Source organism: Lissotriton helveticus, chromosome 2_1, assembly GCF_964261635.1.
Source record: "Lissotriton helveticus chromosome 2_1, aLisHel1.1, whole genome shotgun sequence".
NCBI classification, from domain to species: Eukaryota; Metazoa; Chordata; class Amphibia; order Caudata; family Salamandridae; genus Lissotriton; species Lissotriton helveticus.
The window spans coordinates 2,079,725,826-2,079,749,423 of NC_136059.1; the positions used below are offsets into that span (position 1 = coordinate 2,079,725,826).

Sequence of the window (23,598 nt, forward strand, 5' to 3'; positions counted from 1 at the left end):
ATTTTGGAACACTGTATCCTTCAACGTTGACTAAACCAAAAACTATACATAGGAATCTCTTCCTACTAAGTTCCGGCGGATTTTAACCTTTTACCCACTCCAGACGTCTTTTGGAGTATTTACGGGAAAAGGGTTCTGTGTGAAAAAGCACGACTGAGTTACTCTAACGTATTGCGTTAGATTTATCGCCTTACCAAACGTTGGGCGCCATATAGTGTAGTTCCTATATTCCCAATAGGCTCTGCGCATTGGAATAATATATTCAGCAGTGTAGACGTAGGACTGAGGTCGACTAGGTCTCTACTGACTATATTAGACTTAAGTTTTTGCCAGCTAGCTCAGAGGTCACTAGAAACTTTCTCGAATAAACGAGGAGGAGTTTAACCTCCCTGGATAGACAAGAAGGGATTAGCTTCTGACAACCATATAACATGACAACTTTGCTCCCTCAGAATAAGAGTGTATCTCTAGAGTCGTGTGAAAACAATAGACAGCTATTTCACTCAGTCAATCGTGCATACTTAGTTTCAACAGAGTGCAGAGAAAAGAGAGACGGGCGTTTTCAATAAAAGGTTGTTATTTATTGAGCAGTCTTCTTTCTCATACAAGAGCAATGAATTGCCACAATTGCAATACTCATAGTAAAGTAAAGTGCGTACAGTAAAAGGAGGATTAAGAAATAATACTGTAAAAGCATTGATATGGTTTCTTAGCCACAAGATACTTTAAAATAGATAAAATATATACATTGACTAACATACTCAACTGGTGCTTCTAAATACGCCTACCCCGGTGTACCTGACCTAAGCCTAATACGTGGGAAGGAGTAAGTAAGTAGCAGTTTAAGTTAAGCTGGTTTTGCCAAGAATCTGACTCAAGAATTCTCTCAAAGGGTTTAGTCGGCTCCGTACCTGGGTATTAGAAAGCAGGAGGTCTTGTATCTCTCTCTCAGGACTCGATATCCCAGTAACCCGCAAAGGTATCTGGAAACACCGGAGCTGGATTCCTCGGCAGGAGAAAAGACAGCGTCTCTCTCAGTGCGTCAAAGAGGAGGGGCAGCGTCCGTGGGCTCTCCCATCAGCTGGGATCTCGGGCAAGTAGATAGCTGCTCTGCTCCAAAACCACCACCGTGTGTTTGCTTAGGGCAGCGTTGGTATATTTATACCTGAAAGGTGCCGGGTTTGACGTAAGGTTGGACATGAGACGTCAATAAAGATGTCACTAAGAACTGGCTGTTCTTACAGGGCTTCACAGGAGTTTTAGGACGAAATCAAAACAAAAGCAATGGGGATTTCCGAGTTTGCTGGATGTTTGGTTTGTTTAGAGAACTCGTTGTGCTTTCTAGGGGTCCGGGGAAGTAGCCTTGCTTACTGTGACTGCATGGGCTACGACTAAATATGGATATGATTCCTATGCCTGGGTAGGGATATTATTTATTATAACCGTACAAAGGCATAAAATAAAAATATTGATTTAGGTTCCTAGATAAAAACACAATACCTCAGTGCTCAATCTAGTTAACTTGAGACATGATGGAACCCTGCCGGATGGTGTAGGTGACCTGGTGGCTGCCAAAGAGGGCTTGAAGGCGGCCCTTGAGGGAACTATAGTGGCACTAGCTGTAGATGTCAACTTGCTGTTGGCAAACCTCCAGGAAGGGACTGTGAAAGTGACTGCAGTGGAAATGTCCATTGCGGTGCTCCAAAAAGAAGCTACAGAGATGCAGGAGCTCGTTGCAAAGTTGGAAACGGTGAAAAATCACTGGAGGCCAGGGCTGAGGATGTGGTGGGGCGCTCAGTGCCTAATAACATCCAAGTGTTAGGATTTCCAGAGGGGCCTGAGGCGCCATCTCCCAAGCATTTCCTGGAGGACAGGATCCGTCAAACGCTAAAACCATTGGCCCTCGCAGCAACGTTTATGGTGGAACACTTGCATCAAGCGCAGGCTGCTTGGCTCCCTCCGGCTCCTCCGAGAGTGATCATTGCCTGCATCTTTCATTGCAAAGTCAGATACTGCAGTCTGAAAGCAGCCTGGGAGGCTGGAACACTGCATTACGAAAATTGCACCATTGCCGTTCATCCAGACTATACACTTATGCTACGGACTCAGTGGAAGTCGCACCTAGAAGTCGAGCAATAACTCAAAGCTATTAACTTGAGATATATACGGGGACGTAGCTTGGTGAGCCAAGATGGCGGATGCGATCTGGTAGGGCTCCGCCAGCTAGCTCAACCATCACCATCCATCAGAGCTATACAGCAATAGCTGCAGGAACTCTGGCACTTGTGATCCACTTGGACCCTCCTCTCCACATCTGGCACCCATAGAATGAACCAGACAGATGCAGCTGTACCGGGTACTTACCGGGAGTGGTGACTGCGCTTAACATGGCGGAGACATGGAAGGCCGCAGAGAGGCGTGGACTGACCGAGTGCTGAGAGAGCCATGCTGAAGACGAGCCTTCAGTACTGCACCGCTTCTGCACCGCCTTCGGCTAGTGGTGGACCCTGCGGCTGGCACCTGGGCACTAGGAGTGGTGCAGTAGCTTCCCCCTCCTCCCTCCTGGGCTGTGAAGCCGGAGTGAGGTGAGGGGATCTTCACAGGTGTGGTGTGGCCTCTAAAAGGGAGGTGGTCTCCCCCGCCGCATAAGATTAGAGGCGTCGTTAGTGCCAGCCCTTGACCCGGCTGGCTGTGACCCTCTGCAGGGTCCAGCCAAACAAACGATGAGTGGTCGGAGCTCTGAGTACCGGGCCGCAGCTACTGCACCATGAGGGTGAGCACCGGCCCAATGCACAGGAGCAGCGGCGAGAAAGGCTTGAGGAGAACTGCGTGATTTCCTTCCTCAAGGCCAGGTATTGGCCTTCCGATGTGCGGGATGGCGCGAGTGGGGGGGGAAGGCTGAGCATGCCGCTTGAAAGAAGTTATTTCCCTCCCCACCCCCACCCATGCGGCTTGACCCACCAGGGCAGTTATGAGGCCTCAACTGGTGTGGAGGGCCCCTTTGGACTTTACCTTTCCCCCGACCAGTGGCCTCTCCTCTGGCCTGTTGGACTGTGGGGGAAGTTTTTGGCCATCTAGTCACTGCCTTGGGAGGCGTTCGGGGAAAGTCCCTGGCAGAAGGCGCATCAAGAAGAGATGGTGATGGTGGGGGGGGGGGGCGAGAGGAGGCCCGGGCGGGGTGAGGAGACCGCACAGATGGAGTAGCCTTGCTTTGCCCTACTCTGCCTGTAAGCTGTTGGGCCTGTCCTACAGTGAGTGGCCCCGCCAGACCTCATAACACTCTTCCCTACCCCTGGCTGCACATTTCACCTTGAACCTGCTGGGTGGTGGGAAAGAAACCCTAACTGGCATATCGGGCCCCAAACCAGCGCTTCAGGAAGGGACCCACCCTGGTGTCAGAATCCGTCCAAGGCCATATCGCTGCCAGTCACCCATTGGGTCTGCCCCTCACTGTGGGTCCACCATACTTGGGCTTCTCTTAGGGCAATTGGAGCAGCTACACCATCAAACAACCCTAGTGAGGTGACCTCACAAGTGAGGTGACCTCACACTAACAAAGTGGGCGGCCCCTCATCTGTCGAGAGCTTTGGAGGCCCACATCCGACTAAGTTTGCTGACTGAAGGGGCCTTGAGGGGGGGTCCCTGACTCGCTTGCACACCCTCAGCACCAGATCACATTTGAGCCCCTGACACGGGCCTGATCGTTGAGACTGGAAGGCTGGGGCCAGCTTCTGGGGCCTGGCCTCAACAGGCCAGTAAGCTGAAGTGACTGGCACCCAGCGGGAGGAGGGTGTCTCATCCCTCACCACGTCAGAGAAACTGGACAGGGTCCTGGCAACAACTGAGGACTCCCGCATCATGATGTAGGCCCGCTTTTGCAACATATTTTTTCGCTCCTTCGAGATGGCCAACTCAAATTGGCTGACCTGGTCACCGATGCGGACCCCTGCGGCACTGCAACGGCTCGCTAAGTAGAACCAATCTGGCATTGCTGACATACAAACCTGAGTCGCACAGTTGGAGAACAGGGCGGAGGATCTGAAGGACCGCTCCTGTAGAAGCAACATTCATCTTCTAGGTCAACCAGAGGGTGTTGAGGGATCAAATCCACTCGCCTATCCGGACTCCTTGTCCACCCATTCACCCTGGCATCTGAACTCACTGCTTTCTACTCCCTAGAACTTTCTCATCACATCCCGGCGCAGCACCCGCCCTCGGGCTCCCCTCCCTGCCTTAGGCTGGTGAAACTGCTGCACTTCAGGGACAGAGATTAAATACTCCAAGCGGCCAGATTGGTGTGGCCACTTTGAGTGAAGGACAAAGTTGTAATGCTATTTTTAGATTACAGTAGAGCCATCCAACTTCAGCGCTCCTCTTTCCTGGAGGTCAAGAATCGTCTCTGGCAACAAGGAGTGCAATACTCACTACTGTTCCCCATCCGCCTCAAGATAATACACTACGGTTGCCATATCGAGTTAGGCATTGATTATTTATCGGATACCATCAGCTATCAGCCGATCCTCTTATGGCACCGTATCTGGACCAAACAACAATGTCATCTCACTCGCTCATTAATTACTGACTGTTTATCCTTGGCTCATTGGAAAAAGATCCCATGCTTATTGTACATTTTCAACTTTTTGAAAGACTTAAATTGTTTAGTATTTTTCACAGACCCCCCATCACTTTTTGATATCTCCAGGAAGGCCTTGAAAAATCTGTGCGTAACCCATCTTAGAGATCTTCGTTTATGCACAGAGATAGGCAAACGAACAAATACTCACCTACTGATGGTACAAACCTCACCTGGCATTCAGTTGTATTTGTCTTTCTTTTTGTCCAATTATGAAAAGTTTGTTTTAACTAGGTTCCGTTTTGACTCCTTCTTTCGTCTTGTTTCTTTTCCCGGAGTTTCAAATTGGTCTCACGAACTGATTAAATGTCCCTGCGATGGAATCGCACACCAGTCAACTTTGCATGTAACACTGTTTTGCAATTATTACGTGATCCCCCGCAAACGCTGGATTATCCCTCTCCTCCGACAAATGGGCTTGAGAAGATGTAGACCTGCGCTCCTGGCGTTCCAGTCTCTAGAAACTCAATTTGCTGCTAAAAGCATAGCTTGTTTTTTAAAAGCATGTTTGAAAATTCGCTCACAAACAGTATAGTTGCTCACCAGAGATATTCCCTGATCTGTGCTAGTAGACATCAACTATCGTTTTAAACTGAAATGTTATTAATTTTATCTGTAAGAAATTTGTACGTGAGAACTTTTTCTAGAAGCTTGAAGTGTTTTTTAACATGTACTTTTTATGATTGTAAAAATTTCAATCGAAATAAAGACTTTTGAAATAAAATACACAATGGGACCACTGTGTTTTTCACAGACCCCAGGGATGCATAGGATAACTCGAAAATAACCTATGTTGTCGTGTAAGCTCATGTGTTTCTACTGTCTGTTCTTACCACAGAGTCCGAACAACCTTGGCCGATGCCAGGTGGAGCTGTCCTATGCAGCTATAGAAGAGTCTGGCTAGGGTTCACCCCCTCGGCCGTCACCTACCTAGCCGGACATCGGACATTGTTCTTAACGGTGCTTCACAGTATTGTCTATCTTTCACTTTGACTGGCTGTTTTCCCTGAAGTCCCTTCCCCCTCTTGTCTGTATGACGCTATCTGCATTCCTTTTTCCCATGTTTGCCTTTCCCCCTCTTCCTTCAATTCCACATAGGACGTTTTGTCTTTGCTACGTAACGCGAAAATAACTTATGCTATCGGGTAATAGCATGTTTTTCTACTGCCTGTTTTCACTGCGGAGTCTGAACAACCTTGGCCGATGCCCGGTGGAGCTGCCCTATACAGCTATAGAGGAGTTTGGCCCTGGTTCACCCCCTTCGCTGTCACCTACCCAGCCGGACATCTGACATTGTTTTTCCTTGCCTCCCCGTTATGTTTCCTTACCTCTATCTTTCTCTGATGTCTATACTTGGAATCTGTTACTGAAGTAATTATGTCATCTTTAACTTGCTGATCCTTATTTAAAACGCTCTGATACCTACGGGCCTAGCCAGCGCTATATAAAACTTTGGAAATAAATAAAGAAAAATGGCTGGGCACGCACTGTCCCAGTGCTGAGTTGTGGGTACACAATAGGCTGGAATGGGCCCTCGCAGAAGAAATACATATAAAACTGACCAGGATGGACAAAAAAGTGCAGAATGACTCGCTAGTTTGGGGATCCACAATGGTGAATTTTGCTGGGAGAGGGGGCGCTGAAGGTCGGGGCACAAAAACGCGCACCAGGGAAGGTGAGCATGGGAAGTGCTTCTATAAAATCTACCCCTGCTGATAGACACATTTGCTGCAGTGTGTGCATTGTTATGTCTAATGATTGCTGATAGTTGTGGTTATCCATACACTGTGTGAGCTTGACGGAGGGGGGAAGAAGGTGGGATGTGGGTACTCATGTGATACGTTCTATTATTTGCATATAATTTGAGAGGGCACAGTAAGAAAATGTCAAAAGTGTGAAATAGGTTTGTTCATTGTTGTTCTGAAATTTGCATAAAGAAAGACATTTTAGGGGGAAAACTCTTGCTAGTGCAAGTATCTGAGTTTCTTGTGGAGCTGGGAGATCACAAAGCTTCGAGTTCCCTCTAGACATGGAGCTATTTGCCCAAGAAAATAGTTTCCCATGAGTCTGGACAATTTGCCTAGCCTAAACTTCCCCTGGTGACTCGTACCTCATGGAGCTGACTGTTGGCACATTTTTTGAGGGCTCCTGTCTACTTGTGTGTGGCATGGTCCTGCTATTGATACAAAGGAACACAGTGGTTTCATGCCATGATGGTGAGTCTGTCCAGCTTACACTAAGCCTTCCCTTTAGAAAGAATCTTTGGTGGTGGGTAACCTTGGTGAGGTGGGGACCAAAGCAACCTCCACTGTTTCCACAGATGTCATTCTCCAGGCAATCCTGGGTACCCATGCTTTTCTGGAAGAAAAGATTAGGGATGTCTGATAAAACATTTCACTGCTGTGCCAAAGCCTCTGCAATTCAGTGGATCTGGTAAATGAGGCATAGGGCCACAGGTCTGAGCCGGAGACTGCAGTCTGTGGGCTTCAGGTGACCATTAAGCATAGGACAGGCACAATGAATGTGCCTTTAGGACTAGATGGGTATTGGGGGAGGGGGGGGGGGGGGGGGTTTGAACAATACCCTGAGAATTCTTAAAGAGTGGAGGTTGGCTATTCTAAGCAGTTTCTGTTTCCCTGTCTTGGGAAGCTGTGTCCAATGAGTCTGCTCCCTGTTTCCTTAGCGAATGTGCCCACCACAATTTAATGTCAGAATCCCCTCCTCGGGTGCTACCTAGGCCGATGACTTTGCTGTTCCTCAACTTCCAGGACCAAGACAGGTTGTTAGCTGCTTAATTGAAAGGACGAGTGTTATTTTAGGACTATACACAGATAGTCTAGAGACAACAGAAGTCATTTACTGAGGTGAAAGGTAAGCAGTGTGCAATGCATCTGAATTGTAGGCTACTGTGTCTGTCAAGTTGATTGTCCTATTCCAAGGGAAGTACTGTTTTTTAAACGAGGCCTCTGCAGGGAAGACGGCAGTTGAACCTTTTTCTAAGACGGCTCCTTCTATGGGCCAAACAAAAGGATCAAGTTGTCCTTTCAGGGAGAGTATATTCAGGAGGTGAAGCTGTTGCTGGGCTAAGGCTTCACAAGTGGAACCTGATGGTGACTCGTGTACAAACATATCCTGGGAGGTTGGGAAGAAGGCTCAGACTCCTATCGTGCACCACTGGATGCTCCTCAGCCGAGGGTACAGATTGATGTTGAACTGAAATCTGCTTAATGACGCTGGGTTCAGTAACTGCTAATTGCACGTACAAGTTGTACAGTTTTTGGGTCCTGCACGGGTTCTCAAGAGCTCTCCTATACTACAAATTTGGTTCACTATGCGGTTACTTGTTGTATGGCCTTGGGTTACATCTCAGGAGACTTCCATCAGATTGGATCCGCAAACATTTTAATCAGTACTTTAACATGTCACTAGGTGGCATTGTTCAGTGTCATGCACGGCAGAAGTGACGTGTGCGGTGCCTATATAGGCACCATCCCAGCGTGCTGACCTTAGTTCTTTACTTTCTGTGCCTGTCAGCACAGATCCGGTGAGAGCTACCTCAGTTTGTTTTTAACTGACTTTTTTTGCTGTTTTTTTGAAGCCTTCATTTGAGACTTTGTCTCCTGGTTTGATCGGGATGTCCCCTAACAAGCTTACGGAGTGCAAACCCTGTGGTGTCTGTCACAAGCAGATGTCTGCGGTAGACTCACACTTGGTTTGCTTATGGTGCTTTGAGCAGGACCACAACTCCAAAACCTGCAAGGCAAGGCCTGCCACGCCATGAACCCAAAGACATTCCAGGAGCACTCCATGAAGCTCCTTGTCATCCGGTGTCAGACGACTTCCCCCCCCCCCCCCCCCCCCCTTCCGCGACACTCCCAGTCACTCAGAAGGTCCCAGGACCACTCGGGAGCTGCCTCCGATGTACGTTCCCGCTGTCAAATCGAGGCTCCACTTCCAGCTCTATCACACAGCCTGTGGCTGAGTCTGCTCTGCGTCTCACAGAGTTTCCCGGAGCCGGAGTGACTCCTGTGAGCGATTCCACGGAAGGTCGCACACTCGCGGGCAGAGTCGTACTGGATCTAGGGGCCAGACTGGCACCGATGGCGAACTCGCTGATGTAAATCTGATGGTGGCTACCCCCCGAACCCATGGGCCTCGAAGGCTCTGATAGTCGTCGGACTGACCAAATATGTCAGGCCGATGTGCGAGTGGACTTTGAAAAGTCCTTTGATTCTCTAAATAGTTATGACGTTTTTCTGGACTTTTGAAATTATAACTTTGACCCAAAAGTGTTGGCTCATGTGATAGTCTTGTATTACCACCCTGCGTCCAAAGTACAGGAGACAGTTCTCTTCCTGAGTGCCAACCTTTCATATTTGGTTACCTTGCCTATGGAGCTGATAGAAGCCGTGAAATAGAGCAGGAACTTTGTTCAGTGCTTTGAGTGTAATGATGCCACAGATAATAGAGTATCCCCTTACACAGACAACATGCTACTTTTTGTCTGATACACAGGTCAGAGCATGATGAAGATACAGGACGAGTTTGATGACATATACGACCCACGGATTAACAGGGGCAGATTGGTTATCTTCCCTCTTCAAGGCAGGGAATCTGGCACCGATTGGCATAAGCGATTGTATGCCATAAAGGATAGCTTTAAATACTTTGATATGCATTTGCACTTCTAGTACATGTTGGAAATTCAATGTGAAACCCTTATTAGTTACATCTGTTGAAACCTGGAAATGGAATCCACTCCCAATATCCATTTTTGGGAGTGTGGCCTGGGAGTATGGCCTTATTTAAGGTGATTGCTTTTCCCTGGCTGCTATATGACCCGGGAAACTCCCTGATGGTGTGGAAACTGGGTGTCTCATATGGTAAGACTTTCTGGTTTCCACCCTTGGGACTAAAAGGTATAAGAGAGTTATGGGAGTTTTGGTAATGTAACAATATGGAGTCCTTTGAGAATCTAAGGGCAGACTTTGGGCTTCACTAATCTCAGTTTTGTATATACCTCAGCTACTTCACGTCTGCTAGTCGCATTGTCCAGATCGGAGAGTCCTTCCTGAATTTAGTCAATTAAAAGCCAAATTGGTGGTGCTTAGGATGGGCAGAAAAAGTATATCCTACTTTTCTATGATTTTCTAGGACCTTGCTATTTAATGCTCCCAACTTGTTTGGGGTGCTGCAACAATGCATGGGAAGGACATGGGGCACCTTGATGAGGATAAATTTATGATGAGTCCTTGTGAATTGCCTGTCTCATCTACATTTGGGTTAATTTATCTTAAATATCGTAACATAAGATATTATACTCTGGAGTGGCTCTGAAAAAAGAATAAATGTCTTGTGTCCATGCTGCCTCTGTTGCTACTTACATGTCCTTGAATTCTTACAAACATGGTAGGAGTGTGATGTGTAAGGATTTCTGGGTGAAAAGTTTAATGGCCCCTGCCCCAGATTTAGGGATTGAAGGTGCAGTTCATTGCCCATCCTAGATCGCGTCTGCATCATGGAAGACTATCCAAGAGGGGCTTGCTGGATGGTTTGAATAAGGCTCCTACTGTAAAAAATGGAAATATTACCAAATACTTAATTGTTTAGCAATTCGAGAAGTGCCTGTGATGGATACATTGGTGTTCAATACTAGATGAAGCTATTTACTAGTCATGGTGTTGTCCTCGCAAGCATTCCAGGATTCTGGTCACCACTGGAGCAAATTTTACATTCCCCTATGATGCTGTGCAACAACAAGGTGATGGAATGCTTAAATTAATTTCAGCCAGTGGCAACCGCTCCGGTCGCACTCTAGTCCTTTGTTTTTTGCCCACCATGCCCCCTCAATTTGGACACAGCCATATGGAAATCAGTCTTGACCCTGCTGCAATAGGAACAGTCCAGCCCGAACTTACAGGTCAGTCCCTCCCTGAACCGGAACACAAGCAACCCAAGTCTGGTTTCGCTATGATTGGGGCTCCTCAGTTGGGTGTAACTTGGCTCCAGTGGCACTGTGAGCCTGGGACCCACGTCGGGGCATACCTGTCGCACTTAAAGTATCAACTGTACATCTCCATATGGCTCAGTGTAATGTATTTAATTACATTCATGAATAGGCCCTCTGTTTTGGTTGCCTCATGAGTACGGTGATGTGTTGCTGGATTGGTTTTGTTTCTCCCTGTCTTTTGTCATTTACTTTTCTGTGTCTGCTGCTTGCTTTACCAATGAAATGCAATAAAAATGATTATTAAAACATTTCTTTGCTTCCTTATCTTTGGCAGTTTTGTACCTTATTTGTCCTTTTTTTAGGGCTGATCTTCTATACTACATTATTCTGCCGCGTATTGTTGAGTAATGAGCTATGCTTTTGTGAGAAGATCAGTATTTATATATGTGTAGCTTGTGTTTTTTTACCCTCTGGGTTTTAATACTAGGCCTAAGGGAAATTTCAATAACGCCGGAGTAATAGGAGGAATTTTGGTACTTCTGAGTTACTCTTTGACAATAACATGATTTCGCCTGCTTGTGTAATTAAGAGTAAGGGGGACGGGGGTTCCCACCGAGATGGCACAAGTGGCTGTTTGCACTGCTGCTTATGTTCTGTTGCATTTAGCACTATTTTGTAGCGCTATTGCATCCTTGTGACCATTTTGGACGTGAGGGGCCATTTTAGCTCTAAGAAAATAGTGTTAAATGCAGATTTACTTTTCTCACGTAATTCCTGGTGATCTTATTAACATTTTTTAATTCTGAGTGATTATACTAAACTGATTTATCCGAGTTACTCCCACCCTTATTCAATATCCGCCAGTATACAGTTAGTGATTAACTCATCCTATGTTTTTTTTCCCTTTTTTTATTCGTTTTTGCCGATTCTTTTTAGCATGTGTTCACATCGCAGTTCATTTATTTTACATTAAATTGTTCTTGCGAGAAAGGCTGGATTGCTGAACTCTTTAAACAAAGGCAAAAAACAAGGTCCCTCCCATCATCCTATGAACTCTGAGAAAGACTTGCTGTGCTTTCGGCCTCTCTTAGTGGTGTGGGTGATGGCGACTTTATCCCATGGTCAACCCAAGCACCCCTGTGAGCAGACCACGAGGAAGTGTGTTGTTTGCTTTTCAACCATTTTAGCCCCTTGATTGGATACGTACCGAATTTTGCTCTTTTACAGTGCACACAATTCCTACAATTGGCTTCAACTGTTCTAAGCTCTAGAGAGGCAGAAAAAAATCCTTTTAGAAAACAATGTAATTTTTGTCTCTGTTTCTGCTACGATGATGGGAAATGAGGGGCTAAGACTTATGATCTGTGAATCCACGCCCCATACCCCATCGTGCCTGTTAGGGAATGAGACTAGGTAGTATCTGGGTTAAAAGAGAGCCACCAAATGTAGATAAGAAGACAAATGGTGAATGCAGCGCTAGACACACTAATTTAAAAGCTTACTTTAATCACTGGGCTTAAAAGTAGAATAAGCGGCTTTTGTTAGATTTCTATGGTAGGACCTTTATGCAAGTAAACCGCTATGGCTAAACCTTGTCTTTATGAAGATAACAATTGCTTTTGGAGGAAGGGATCGCTTGTTTGATTTTATAATCCAATGCTTTTTAGAATGTTGCCTGTTTTATGACTAATGAATACAATCGGTTGCTGATAAGTCGTTATTTCTCTTTAGGTGGTGTGACTAGGATGACTGTCTCGCTGGTCGTCATTGTATTTGAGCTCACTGGTGGGCTAGAGTATATTGTGCCTCTTATGGCAGCGGTGATGACGAGCAAATGGGTAGGTGACGCCTTCGGCAGGGAAGGTATTTACGAAGCACACATCCGCCTAAATGGTTATCCCTTTCTGGATGCAAAGGAGGAATTCACGCACACAACCCTGGCTCGTGATGTCATGAGGCCGAGAAGGAATGAACCGCCTCTTGTCGTGCTGACTCAAGACAACATGACTGTGGATGATATTGAAAGCGTAATAAACGAAACCAGCTACAACGGATTTCCAGTCATCATGTCGAAAGAATCCCAGAGATTGGTAGGATTTGCGTTGAGAAGAGACTTGACACTTGCAATAGGTGAGACGTTTTGTGTTCTGTTGTACACTGATTTGTTTCTAACATAAGCATGGTATATAAAATTTAAAGCAGCAATATATCTCAATTACATTTCTCATTACTCTCAGGACAAAGATGAGGCTAAAACGTTGGCTTCTTTCTTGCATTCAAGTGAACTCCATTGTATTCATAGGAGGTTTTGTAGGTCATAAATTGGGATGCTTTAGGGTTGATGTTTTTTGTTCTGAGACGTCATCTTTGTGGAAAAAATAACCTGTCGCAAGCCTGAAAAAGCAGTTGTGTGAATGCATAATAAGCACTCGAAGAATAGTTTGGGGGAAGAAGTTATTGCAACAGTGGTCAAAATTAGAGTCAGATTTTTATAGTGTCTCAGTTTAGGAACTGGAATGTACCTAAAAAGGAGACCCAAGTTAAGAATGTCATTGATTAGCTGTGTAATATTTTAATAGTATGAAAATGGAAACCGTAAATTGTTGGTAGTTGTACCCCAATCCTAGTCCATACTGGATGCGCCTGAGTTGACAAAACTGTTAGCATGAAATTCATAGACATGCTGGCACAGAAGACAGTATTAAACCAGGAGCTCACTCGTGGATATTTGTATTACGATGAATTTACCTCCTTTATATAATGTGTCTCATGTGTTTTTCAAAGTTAACACCATTATTTTTTTTTTTTATGAAATCTTCGTATAAACATAAAACAATCTCTAGCTAAAAGACCTGAATGTTTTTGACTTGTGTGGCATTGTTCTTACTTTTCTAGAAAACGCAAGAAAAAAGCAAGAAGGTATAGTCGGAAGCTCCAGAGTCTGCTTTGCTCAGCATACACCCTCGCTGCCAGCAGAAAGTCCTCGCCCACTTAAGCTGCGGAGCATTCTTGATATGAGCCCTTTCACAGTGACTGACCACACGCCCATGGAGATAGTAGTGGATATATTCCGTAAGCTGGGGCTAAGGCAATGCCTTGTGACACACAATGGGTAAGTAGAGAACTAGAAAGTGAACACAATTCACTGACTGCAGGTTTATGCCATGGAGGTCAGGGAAAGTTTAGGCATGATACTGTTTGCATTCTGGAGTGGGTGCCATAGTGAGGTTTAGCACAGCAGTTCACAGCCCTTAATTTCACTATGAATACCTCTAAGAGATAATTAAGAAGTTTGAAGAGCGGGCCCATGACCTTATTTTTATACTAATTTACCAGGACTCTCGTCTTATAATTCCTCCCATTGTACAGTTAGGGAAACCTGAGGACTGGTGGACTAAAATGTGCCCCAGTCATACACTAATTAGCAGGTGGTAAACCCGAGAGTCTAAAAAAATACAGGGGACAGATATTTAATTAGAACGTCTGAAAAGGATGTAAAACACCTGTTCTACAATTAAACATAAATACACTCACACACACCCACACACATATCTTAATAGTTACTCTACAGTTACAGGTGCATCGCTCTCCCCATAGGATAGGCATTTTTGAAAATCTTTATTAGCTTTGATGCTGTTTAAAAAAAGTATCTTAAAGACTAATTCATCCACATTCATTCAGTTGTGGATTGTTTCACACATTTCTGTCTGGGAGAATAGGATGTTTAGGGAAGTGCTGAAACCCATATTAATTTCCAGTTGGAAAGCAGCTACAGCAACTACTGCTGGATGGCTTTTCTACAAACATAGATGTGGTGAAGCAGCTTAATCGAACTTGCAATCCTTATTTGGTTTTGTGAAAATATGTTAACCTTTTTGTACTAAAAATCCGAAAGAAATAATGTTCAAATGAGGTTAACAAAATATATAGGTAGCTTGACAGTTTAGTTCAACAACAAGAGAGAAAGGGTCAGGAGGTCACTCTCATACCCCTTAAACAAGTCTCAACAAACAACGAAAGAGTGACAGAACCAGTGCAACATACTTCAAGGACACATATCATGAATCGTGAAAAGGTTAACTCAAAGTACCAGGTGAATGAACTACAGATTCGAAAAGAACCCTCATGCACCAAACAAGCTTTCGACTGGCTTCATCATTGGGTACATTTTCGAGGGCTTGTGAATTTGTGCCCAAGTGTGTGTTAGTGAAGATTAAAAGAGGACATAGCTATACCCTATAAATATTTTAATAGAGGGATAGCCCGCCCACAATAAAAACAAAGTGAAAGTGGACACCTGTAGGTTAGGCAAATTTGAACCAGTGTGTCCTAAAAGATCAATATGGTCGACATGTTTCTGCTATACAGAGCTCATTAGGCTCAGCTTTCATCAGGACCAAAAATCCATACCCTACGGGGCCTCGCACGCTAAGGCGTGACCTCTCAATAGGGACATGTACTGTATATAGCAACTCACGGAATTCCCGTGTAGACTCTCCTTGTGTTGTCAAGGGTCTCCAATCTGCAAAAACGGTCAATGCAACGTAACATTTTTAAATACATGGTATGAGAAATACGACTTTGCAATAGATACTTCCCGGTGGGAGCATTCAAGTGCCAAGTATTAAATGTATGTGTGTTTAGTTGGAGCACCAACTCAATATAGAGCTTCGTTCAAAAAACACCCGATTAATTGGAGACAATTAGATAGACTTATAAAATCTCCAGGAGGGGGCATTTACAGACACCATACAGTGGAGACGCTCCTGAATCAATCGCTCGCGATCAAACAGTTTGTCACCACTCCATAAGGTGCTTACCAAGAGCCCACTGTTAGGCTGTGTCGAGTAGTTTCACTCTACCAGCGCATGCTCTGCATATTAACTAGAGCATACTATAAAGGTCATCACAAGAATCATGATAACAATTAACTCGGAAAAAACGTGCCAAAACTATAGTAAAACATACTCATAAAAACAATGGAAGATTCGTTACTATAAAACAAAAACAAAAACCCCAAAAGACTCACTGTTTACTAGTGGTGAACTTTCACCTTAGGCGCGTGGTGGGGGAAACCTTCACGCCCGATTTTCTATAAGCCACCATGTTGGATTTGGCAAGTGTGGCAATGAAACATTGTTAAAAAAAATAATCTTATTGGCTAAGGAAATTGGGACTTTCTGGTTGACCAGCCAAATGTGATATTTTTTGAGGCACCAGTTCAGGGTGCCTTCATCCTAAAAACAATGTTGGAAAAGGGCAGCATCCCCCTGACTCCAGGGAGGAAGATGAGAGGTTTAAGCATCCCAGGAGGCACTCTCTCCAAACACTAAAAAGTAGCTTGTGTCCTGGAATTGACTTGTGCACTCATGGATTCACAATTCCTGAAAGGGGGACATCTTGTTTTGGATTTGCATTTGTGGATCCCGTCCGAGTCCATACATTTTTCTCAAATTAAAATCTTTTTTATTTTTTATTTTCAGCTGCGAATCCTGGAAAAAACGCAGCACAAATGTGCAGGGGTGAATGCTCTGCACATTTGAGCACTGTGGACACATAGGCTTAGAGCAGGAAACAGCTAGTGAGGGTTTGATGGGTGCTGGGCCTTGGCATAGACACGGCCTTGTTCCCAAAGCATGCTCCTTGTGACCTTCAGCTGTGCGTAGATGGCTTTGGTGGAACAGCAGTGGGTCGTAGTCCAGAGCATCTTTTCTGTCAACAAATAGCGTTAGCTTAAAAAGGTTTGGCATTATGTAAATGCAGCCCAGAGTAATTACTAGCGTCCGTGAATAATTCTGTTATTCTACCTACCATTAGTTGTTTTGTCAGTGAAAATCTTTTAGCCAACGCACCTCTTTGGTTGATATTGATATAGCCCAGTACCCATTTCTACATTTCTTTTAAACATAAAGAGAGTAGAAGCAAGGTGCAATAACTGGTTACCAGGATTCATTTTTTACCCATTCTAAATTTAAAATGTTAAGAGTACACGTTGTCTGAAAATCTAGCTATTATTTGGGTCAAATTTTTTGGGGCTTTTTGTCCGATGCTATCCCCAGCCAGTTCCCGAAAGAAACAGTGTAGTAACTATCAATTTAGAGTATTTCAATTTTATGCTACATTATTACTAACAGGTTTACATATTTTGAGTGGTACACATGCTCTTTCTCAGACTTGTCCATTTTCTATGCATATGAATTCATGATCGAAAATACAGAAGCACCAGTATATGGCTTAGCGAGACCCAAATTATGACTGGTAAACCATGGTCAGCTCAGCACCTATCCCCCTTCATATATCTGATTTATATGCTTCTCATCATGGGAAACTTCAGAATCCTGTTCCATGTCTTATTCCTTGTGTGTTGGCTGTTCTTCTGTATTCAGCCGGCTCCGGAGAAAAATGATTTGCTGACCATAACAAAATGTAAGAGGACAGTGTGCAAACATTTGGAGTTAAGGAATAGTAGTGTACAGTCATGGCACTCGCTTCTGACCCTAGCATGACTAACTCATTCTCTGCATGACTAATGCACCAAGCCTGCCAATGTCTGTTTCAAGAACAGAGTGCTTGCCTTTTTCCGTCACTGCATTTCTTCAGCAAGTGCATTTGCCAGGTTCTTCTCCAGCTTCGTCAAGTGCATGAACATTTCATACTGGTGAATGTTTAAGTTAGTGGTACCAAAAATGGGTCTGAGAACCAAAAAAGAATATAGACCCTATTTAGCAATTTTTACTTTTTTTGTAATAATGCTTGAGTAGTACTGGAGGTAGTGAGGCTAAGGAGATTAATCAACGTGATCATAGAGGTAACAGCGTGACCAAAAGAGTTCACAACATAGCTAAGTGTAGGCAGTGAATGCATGACCCTGTGTAGTGAACATATTAACCACATTGGAGCTAAGGCAATTCCCCCTGAGCGCTGTTACTCCAGATTTCCCATTGTTCATGACGAGCTGAGCTCGTCATCAGCACACGAGCAGTGTACTGCATGACGAGCTGAGCTCGTCATGAGCATGGAAGGGGTTAAAGATTTGATTGTTACTGTGGTCCTGGCTCACTTTTCAAAATTGAACATGGACAAATGTTATATGTCTTTCTTTAGAAAATGTTTAATGCAATATCACATGCAGAGATTATAAGTGAAATGCGCAAAGCAACAAGTAATTTATTTAACACATACACTTAACAGAGCCATTGACGTGTTAACAATGCTACTATTTGCTTGGTACATATAAAACACATCTTCTTGAGTGCAAACATATCTCTACAGCAAACAGAACAAGCAACCTTGCCTCGTCCTTGTGCTAGTCACCCCACCAACTCCGTATTAGGCCAACAATGTACTCCACCTTCTCTTTTCCAATTGATGCTTCTAACTGAAGATTCCTAACCCTTAAATATGCCAAGTGCCAGACTACAACCAGAAGATTTAAATAGCGTTGCTCTCGCACACCAGTAGGTGGCATCGTACGGCTCCAAGCAGACTTCATTCTGCCACAGAAGTGATGAATGAAGCCTCATATAAGTGCCATCCTCTGCGCACTGTGGTCAGTTCCTTTCCTTCTGTGTCATCTTATGCACATCCAGAGCTCCCTCCCAAACATTTCTGTCAGTTGACAAGATTTTGGCTCAAATTATTTTTTCCCAGTAGGCAAGAGAAATATGCCCCTCCTTAAAACTACAGGGTTTAAGTCTTGCAGGGACTATGGCAAACAGATCTCTGAGACAGAACTCCATGAGGTCAGTCTCTAATCGAGCAAAGTGTTTAACCGTATGAGCCCAAAAGCATTTGAGGATGCATAGCTGTGCCCCTCTGTACACTGAAAGAAGCCTCTGAAGCCCTGCTCAGAGCAGAGAGCACAGACCCATTCCGGTCCTTAAGGATGTTCCAGCGACCGTTCTGTGTCATGGTCCAAGTCTTCTGGTAAGTTGGATTTGACTCAGAAGCACTAGAAGCTCAAGCGTCATTTGTCCCAGTCCAGATGCTCTGAAAAGTCGCAAGAATGTCAGGGTGCCTTGCAGTCTCAGTCCCCTACTGAAGCGCCGGTTCTACAAATGATCTTGAGGCAGCCCAAGTTTTCAGGTCCATTGGTGATCCCAACAGATTGAGGCATTTACAGAGGCCATGTTGTGAATTGTCGGCACCCTTACAGCTCCCTTTGTCATGCCTGTAAGCCCCAAGGATTTGCGGAGACCTCCAACCAGGATACCGCCAGCTAGTCCGCCCTTGGCAGTGTCTGTGCCTCCAGGACCCACCTCTTGTTCCGCTCTGATGCCTGAGTCGACTCCCATTCAGGCACCACAATCCAAGCTGGTCCCTGTATTATCAAACCCAGCACCGTTGTTGTACTGAAATACTCTGTTCCATTAGTCCTCTCAGACTCCAAGCCAAGTCCATCTTGGATCCGGAGAGGTCTTGGACTTGCATCTGCTGGTTGTGGAAGTCAAAACCAATGTAGTAATAGACTTTCGGCAGCCTGGATCGTGCTGTGTCAAATCTGTTACTTCCATTTAATGAAGGCCTGACTGACACCCTTGTGGATACCCGGTCTAAGTCCTGAATTTGTTTGCCAGTGAACAGGCAGCTTGCCAGACGCCACCGGCCAGTGCCAAGTGACCCTGATTTCTTGGCACAGCACCCAACACTAGAGAGTGGTTCAAGCTTCCATCAGTGGAGTGAACCCCAATTCTTTCACCGCAACTCCTCCTGACAGTCAAAATGTCTTGAGACATTCCATTCAGGTAGCAAATGATTTCCTCTGCCAGTCTAGCCCTCTGGTCAGTCAGTACCAGCTGCTTGCTGAGGAGATATACGAATGTGTTATGGGACATGGTTGACAAGATCTTGCCAGTACTTCTTGCAGAATTTCTGGCCAGTTTGTTTCAAACTATCCAAGATGGTCAGGATGCTCCATCATCTGCTCTGGACATGACGCTACTAACTGCTTGGGCAGAGCAGATGGCACTATTGTGGTGCTTTGGTGGCATGCGTGAATGAGATCCATGGGTTTCTATCAAGACGTGTAAGCCTCTAAACTTCGATTTGTCTTGACTTTTGGTGAGAAGAACAATTCAGCTTTGGAACATTTAAAAAAAAAGCGGGGGCAAGGCACATTTTCTAGGCCTTTCGACCCCTGCCAGACAATTTCTTCAACAGTTTCACCCCTTTCAAGGCTACCCCAGAGAGTTGACATACCGCCGACGGCAAGGCTCACCGCTTCAGTTAATTTGCTCTATGTAACACATAACTACATTATGGGATGCTGGATCGGATGTTTCCTTCAAGGGTGGCAAAATTAAATGGGTCCTCTAGAATGTCCAAAGAACTTATGCCCTGCCATTTCTTCTTGACCCGTTTCATCTTCCACAACATCGTTCTGAGGAACACCTGTCCATCTTGCTCCAAAAGTGCAGGCTCATTTGTCCAAAGGAGCCATAAAGGGTTCTGGCCTAGGAAACAGGGACTGGCTCTTAATACAATGATTTCCTTGTGACAAAGAAGGACGGAGGCCTTTGTCCCATTTTAGATCTCCGCCCAGAATGCATTTTTGTGGAAGGACAAATTCAAAATGCTCATACTCGCCGGGGTTATGTCTGCCCTGGATCCAGATGACTGGATGGTGGCTTTGGACCTGCAGGACACCTATTTTTATGTACCCATTCAACTCAACAGTCCCACAGATGCAACTGCAGTCCAGGAGCATTTTCAGTTTGCCATGCACCCTTCGGCCTCGCCAGTGCCCCTCGGGTGTTCATGAAAGGGATGGTGGTGGCTGCAGTACATCTTCGGAGGTTAGGGGATTCCAGTTTTCCTCTACCTCGAGGGCTGGCTGTTGAAGGCACGCTCTCCACAGTGAGTTATATAACAACTCCAGATAACTGCAAACCTCCTAACAATGCTGGTGTTTACTCTCAATGTGCCAACCTTTGCAAAAGCTCAGTTTCACAGGAGCGTTCCTGTGTACGGTGCAGTTTCAATCCTTCCTTCCACCACAACAAATCAAGGGCATTTTGCCTGTGATCCTATAGTTTCAGTCTTGGGTCTCAGTGAGTGTGGCTCTGAGGCTTCTGGGCCTCTTGGCCTCCTGCTTGGGCTCAGGAGGCATATGCGGGCTCTGCAGGGAACCTGAAGTACCACTGAACCTATAGAAATCCATTGGGTTTCTGAGGAGACTGAAAAAGACCTGCAGTAGTTGCTCAACTTCATTTAGTCCCACGTCACTCACGTTTCTTTACTTACCATTGTTCAGCACCTGCTCCTCACCTCAGCTTCCACCTGGGGGTTCTCTGTGTGTCCATGCCATGGAGCATTGCCCAAATTCAGCTTCCTGTGGCTAGTGTCCTTCCACTGGCCACAGGCTCCTATAGGTACTCTTTTGTTACTTTCGCGCATATCTCCTAAATGAGCGCATTTACAAAAGTAACTGTACTTCATCCCATCCGTGTTTCCTCACCACCTCTGTACTACATTGTTTTCCCCCATTCCCGCTCTCCTTACGCTCTCTGATGTGTTGTCCAGCCCCCAACACCTTCCTACTGTTTTGTTTTTACATGTTGCAGAACAGCGCAGGCTGCTGTGCAACGTGACTTAAATGGAAAAAAGCGATATGACACGGTTAAGGCTGGCCACATCAGTGCCCTTTTCAGGTCTCGGCTACTAATGCGCGAAGCGGATTCTCGCCAGAGAACTATAGTCGGCGTCTCATGCAAAAAACGCGACGAAGGGGAGACTAGAGCTGGCCGCGCGCCCAGCATTCCCTATGGCGTCGTCGGATTCTGACGCGTACCTTGGGATCGGGTCGCGCGCGTGAGCTTGTAACGTAGACAGCTCATGTGACGTCGCGCGGCCCAATCCGAAGGCGCTCGTCTGAATCGGCTCTCGCTGTCCCGCCCCTTCTCGCCGGACCGGCACTCGCCGTGCACGTCTTGTTTCTTTTGCCTCCGGTCGCGGAGTTGTCCCCCCACCACCTCTGTCCATCAGTGCATTTCACTTAATCTCCCCGTTCAGTGTCCCCCACAACCTTCCGCCCCTCGCTGCATTTCCTACTCTGTCACGCCCGTCGCTGGATCTGTTTGTCTGACGACCACCCACACTACAGTGATCTCACACCTCTCCAGTTTACCGTGCTTTCCAAACCCAATTTTTTGTAAATTGCACTTTGAAAGACAACAAAATAAATTTAAAAAATAAGACGTGGTTGGTTTAAAGACAGAACTCCTAAAGTAAGCTGAATTTATACGTTTCCATTTCAAGATGGATGTCCGCATTTGGTGACTGCAGGGTCGTATTTCCCCGAACCGGTACAGAACTCTCTATAAGTCTTTTGATCTTCCCCATCCAAGAGGGTAACTAAAGCCACGATGTTTTAGGACCATCTGTAAACCGAAAGCAACTTCAACAGTAAATTCAAAGCCGGCAGGATTCCTAAAACAAAACTAGCAAATATTATATTTTACAGTTTCCACAAGGGGAGGAGTAAACAAAAGTTAAGTACATCATGCGTTCGTCTCGCAGTGCAACCAAAGCAGTTCAGTTTCAGTACCGGGAATCAATTACTATTCTTGCAATGGTTGTCTTGTGCTTTAAAAGGTAAAGAAAACATCTTCAAAGTCAGTCGACTTCCTTTTAGAAGTAGAAGTGCTGCAAAATGGGTAGCAAAGATTCCCTAAGCTGGGGGGTGCTGCTGCTGTTTAGCTCAATACGCCCCTCCAATATGTCAAAATAACGTATACTTGTTATTTAAAGAGTGCACATTTCTTTCTGTCTTTTAGCCCTTCTTCATCAATGAAAGGGTAAGAGGAGGCTTACTAAGAAAAAGGATAACGAAGTTTGGAGAGATCTCACCCTCTCTGCTCTAGGAAGGTAGAATCCTTCTTTACCACCCCATCATAACTCTGGGACTAAGGGCACGCCTCGGTAGAGACAGGAGTGGCACGTTTGTGTTTAGTTTTTACTTGATATTTGTTACCACAGTCTTACAATTTAGGTGCACTCTAAATAAGCGTTGTTATAACTAGAAGGGGATAACTGTTATCAGATCATCTGTTACCAAGAGCACTGGGCTTCATTCCTTGCATTTCTTTTTACTGCTACTAACCTTACTCCAGAGGAGAAAGGGGGGATTTTAAAAGGACCTAACTGGAGTATCTCTCTATATACTATTTTGGGACACTAGTAATGAAAGACCTGTGCCGCTACCCCTGTAGATGTTCTAGAAGGGCTGGGCTGTGCAGTTGGACTCTGCAGAACTTTGCCATTCAAAGTCACGCAAACCTGGCCCTCCTAGACTTTCCCTTTCTTTTTTTATGGATGACCGTGGTTCAGCCTAAGTGTGCCTGGGACAGGGCGGCACAGGCAGATTGGTGGTGAAAAAATCTACCCCAGACTGGCTTGTGGCTTGGGCACCACAGGCATTTCATGATTGGCTTTATGACAGTATGACTTTGTTATATGTTCCATATTTACTAAGAGAATACAGGATATCCTTTCAGATGATCTTTTGAAGAATGCATCCCTGAGATCACACTTGATCAATGTTGGTTTTCAGTTTTTTTTTGATTCAGCTATCATTCACAGCAGACACAGTGCTACTATGTTTCTTTCAGTGGGACAAACTGGCTACCGTCACTTAAAAGTTAGAATGTATTGCATCAACTCTTCTTAGTAACATTTTGGCTTCCCCAAAGGATAACTTCAAGTCGCTGTATGTTCACCATGCGAATTAGGAAGTGGAATATGAGTGAAGTTGCAAAAATTATAGGCATCTTTGTTTTGTCTCCCCTTCACGGGTCTTTAGAAGGCTGTGCTAAACTGGCACTGCTCCTTTACTGTGTGTTTTCAAAAGCTCCTGTTCTTTCTCACAATCGCCACGGACATATATATTTTTAGAATATATGTTGTTGGGTGGTTGAATTAAAAAATAAATATTTAGCTAAAACAGCGCGCTGACAATACTCAAGTAATTTATTCTCACCTCATACATTTGACCATAGTTTGCATTACATGGGATTTG

The 23,598-nt window shown here is 45.1% G+C and overlaps 1 protein-coding gene across 5 annotated transcripts in view; it reads left to right on the forward strand.

Moving 5' to 3' along the window:
- Window positions 1-23,598, forward strand: part of CLCN3 (chloride voltage-gated channel 3) — a 509,534-nt gene that overhangs the window by 462,920 nt on the left and 23,016 nt on the right. For all 5 annotated transcript variants that reach the window (XM_078677053.1, XM_078677057.1, XM_078677054.1 and 2 more), the window contains 2 exons: window positions 12,315-12,713; window positions 13,479-13,695. In XM_078677053.1, the coding sequence (XP_078533179.1) occupies window positions 12,315-12,713; window positions 13,479-13,695 (616 nt within the window). The remainder of the gene's footprint in view (window positions 1-12,314; window positions 12,714-13,478; window positions 13,696-23,598) is intronic.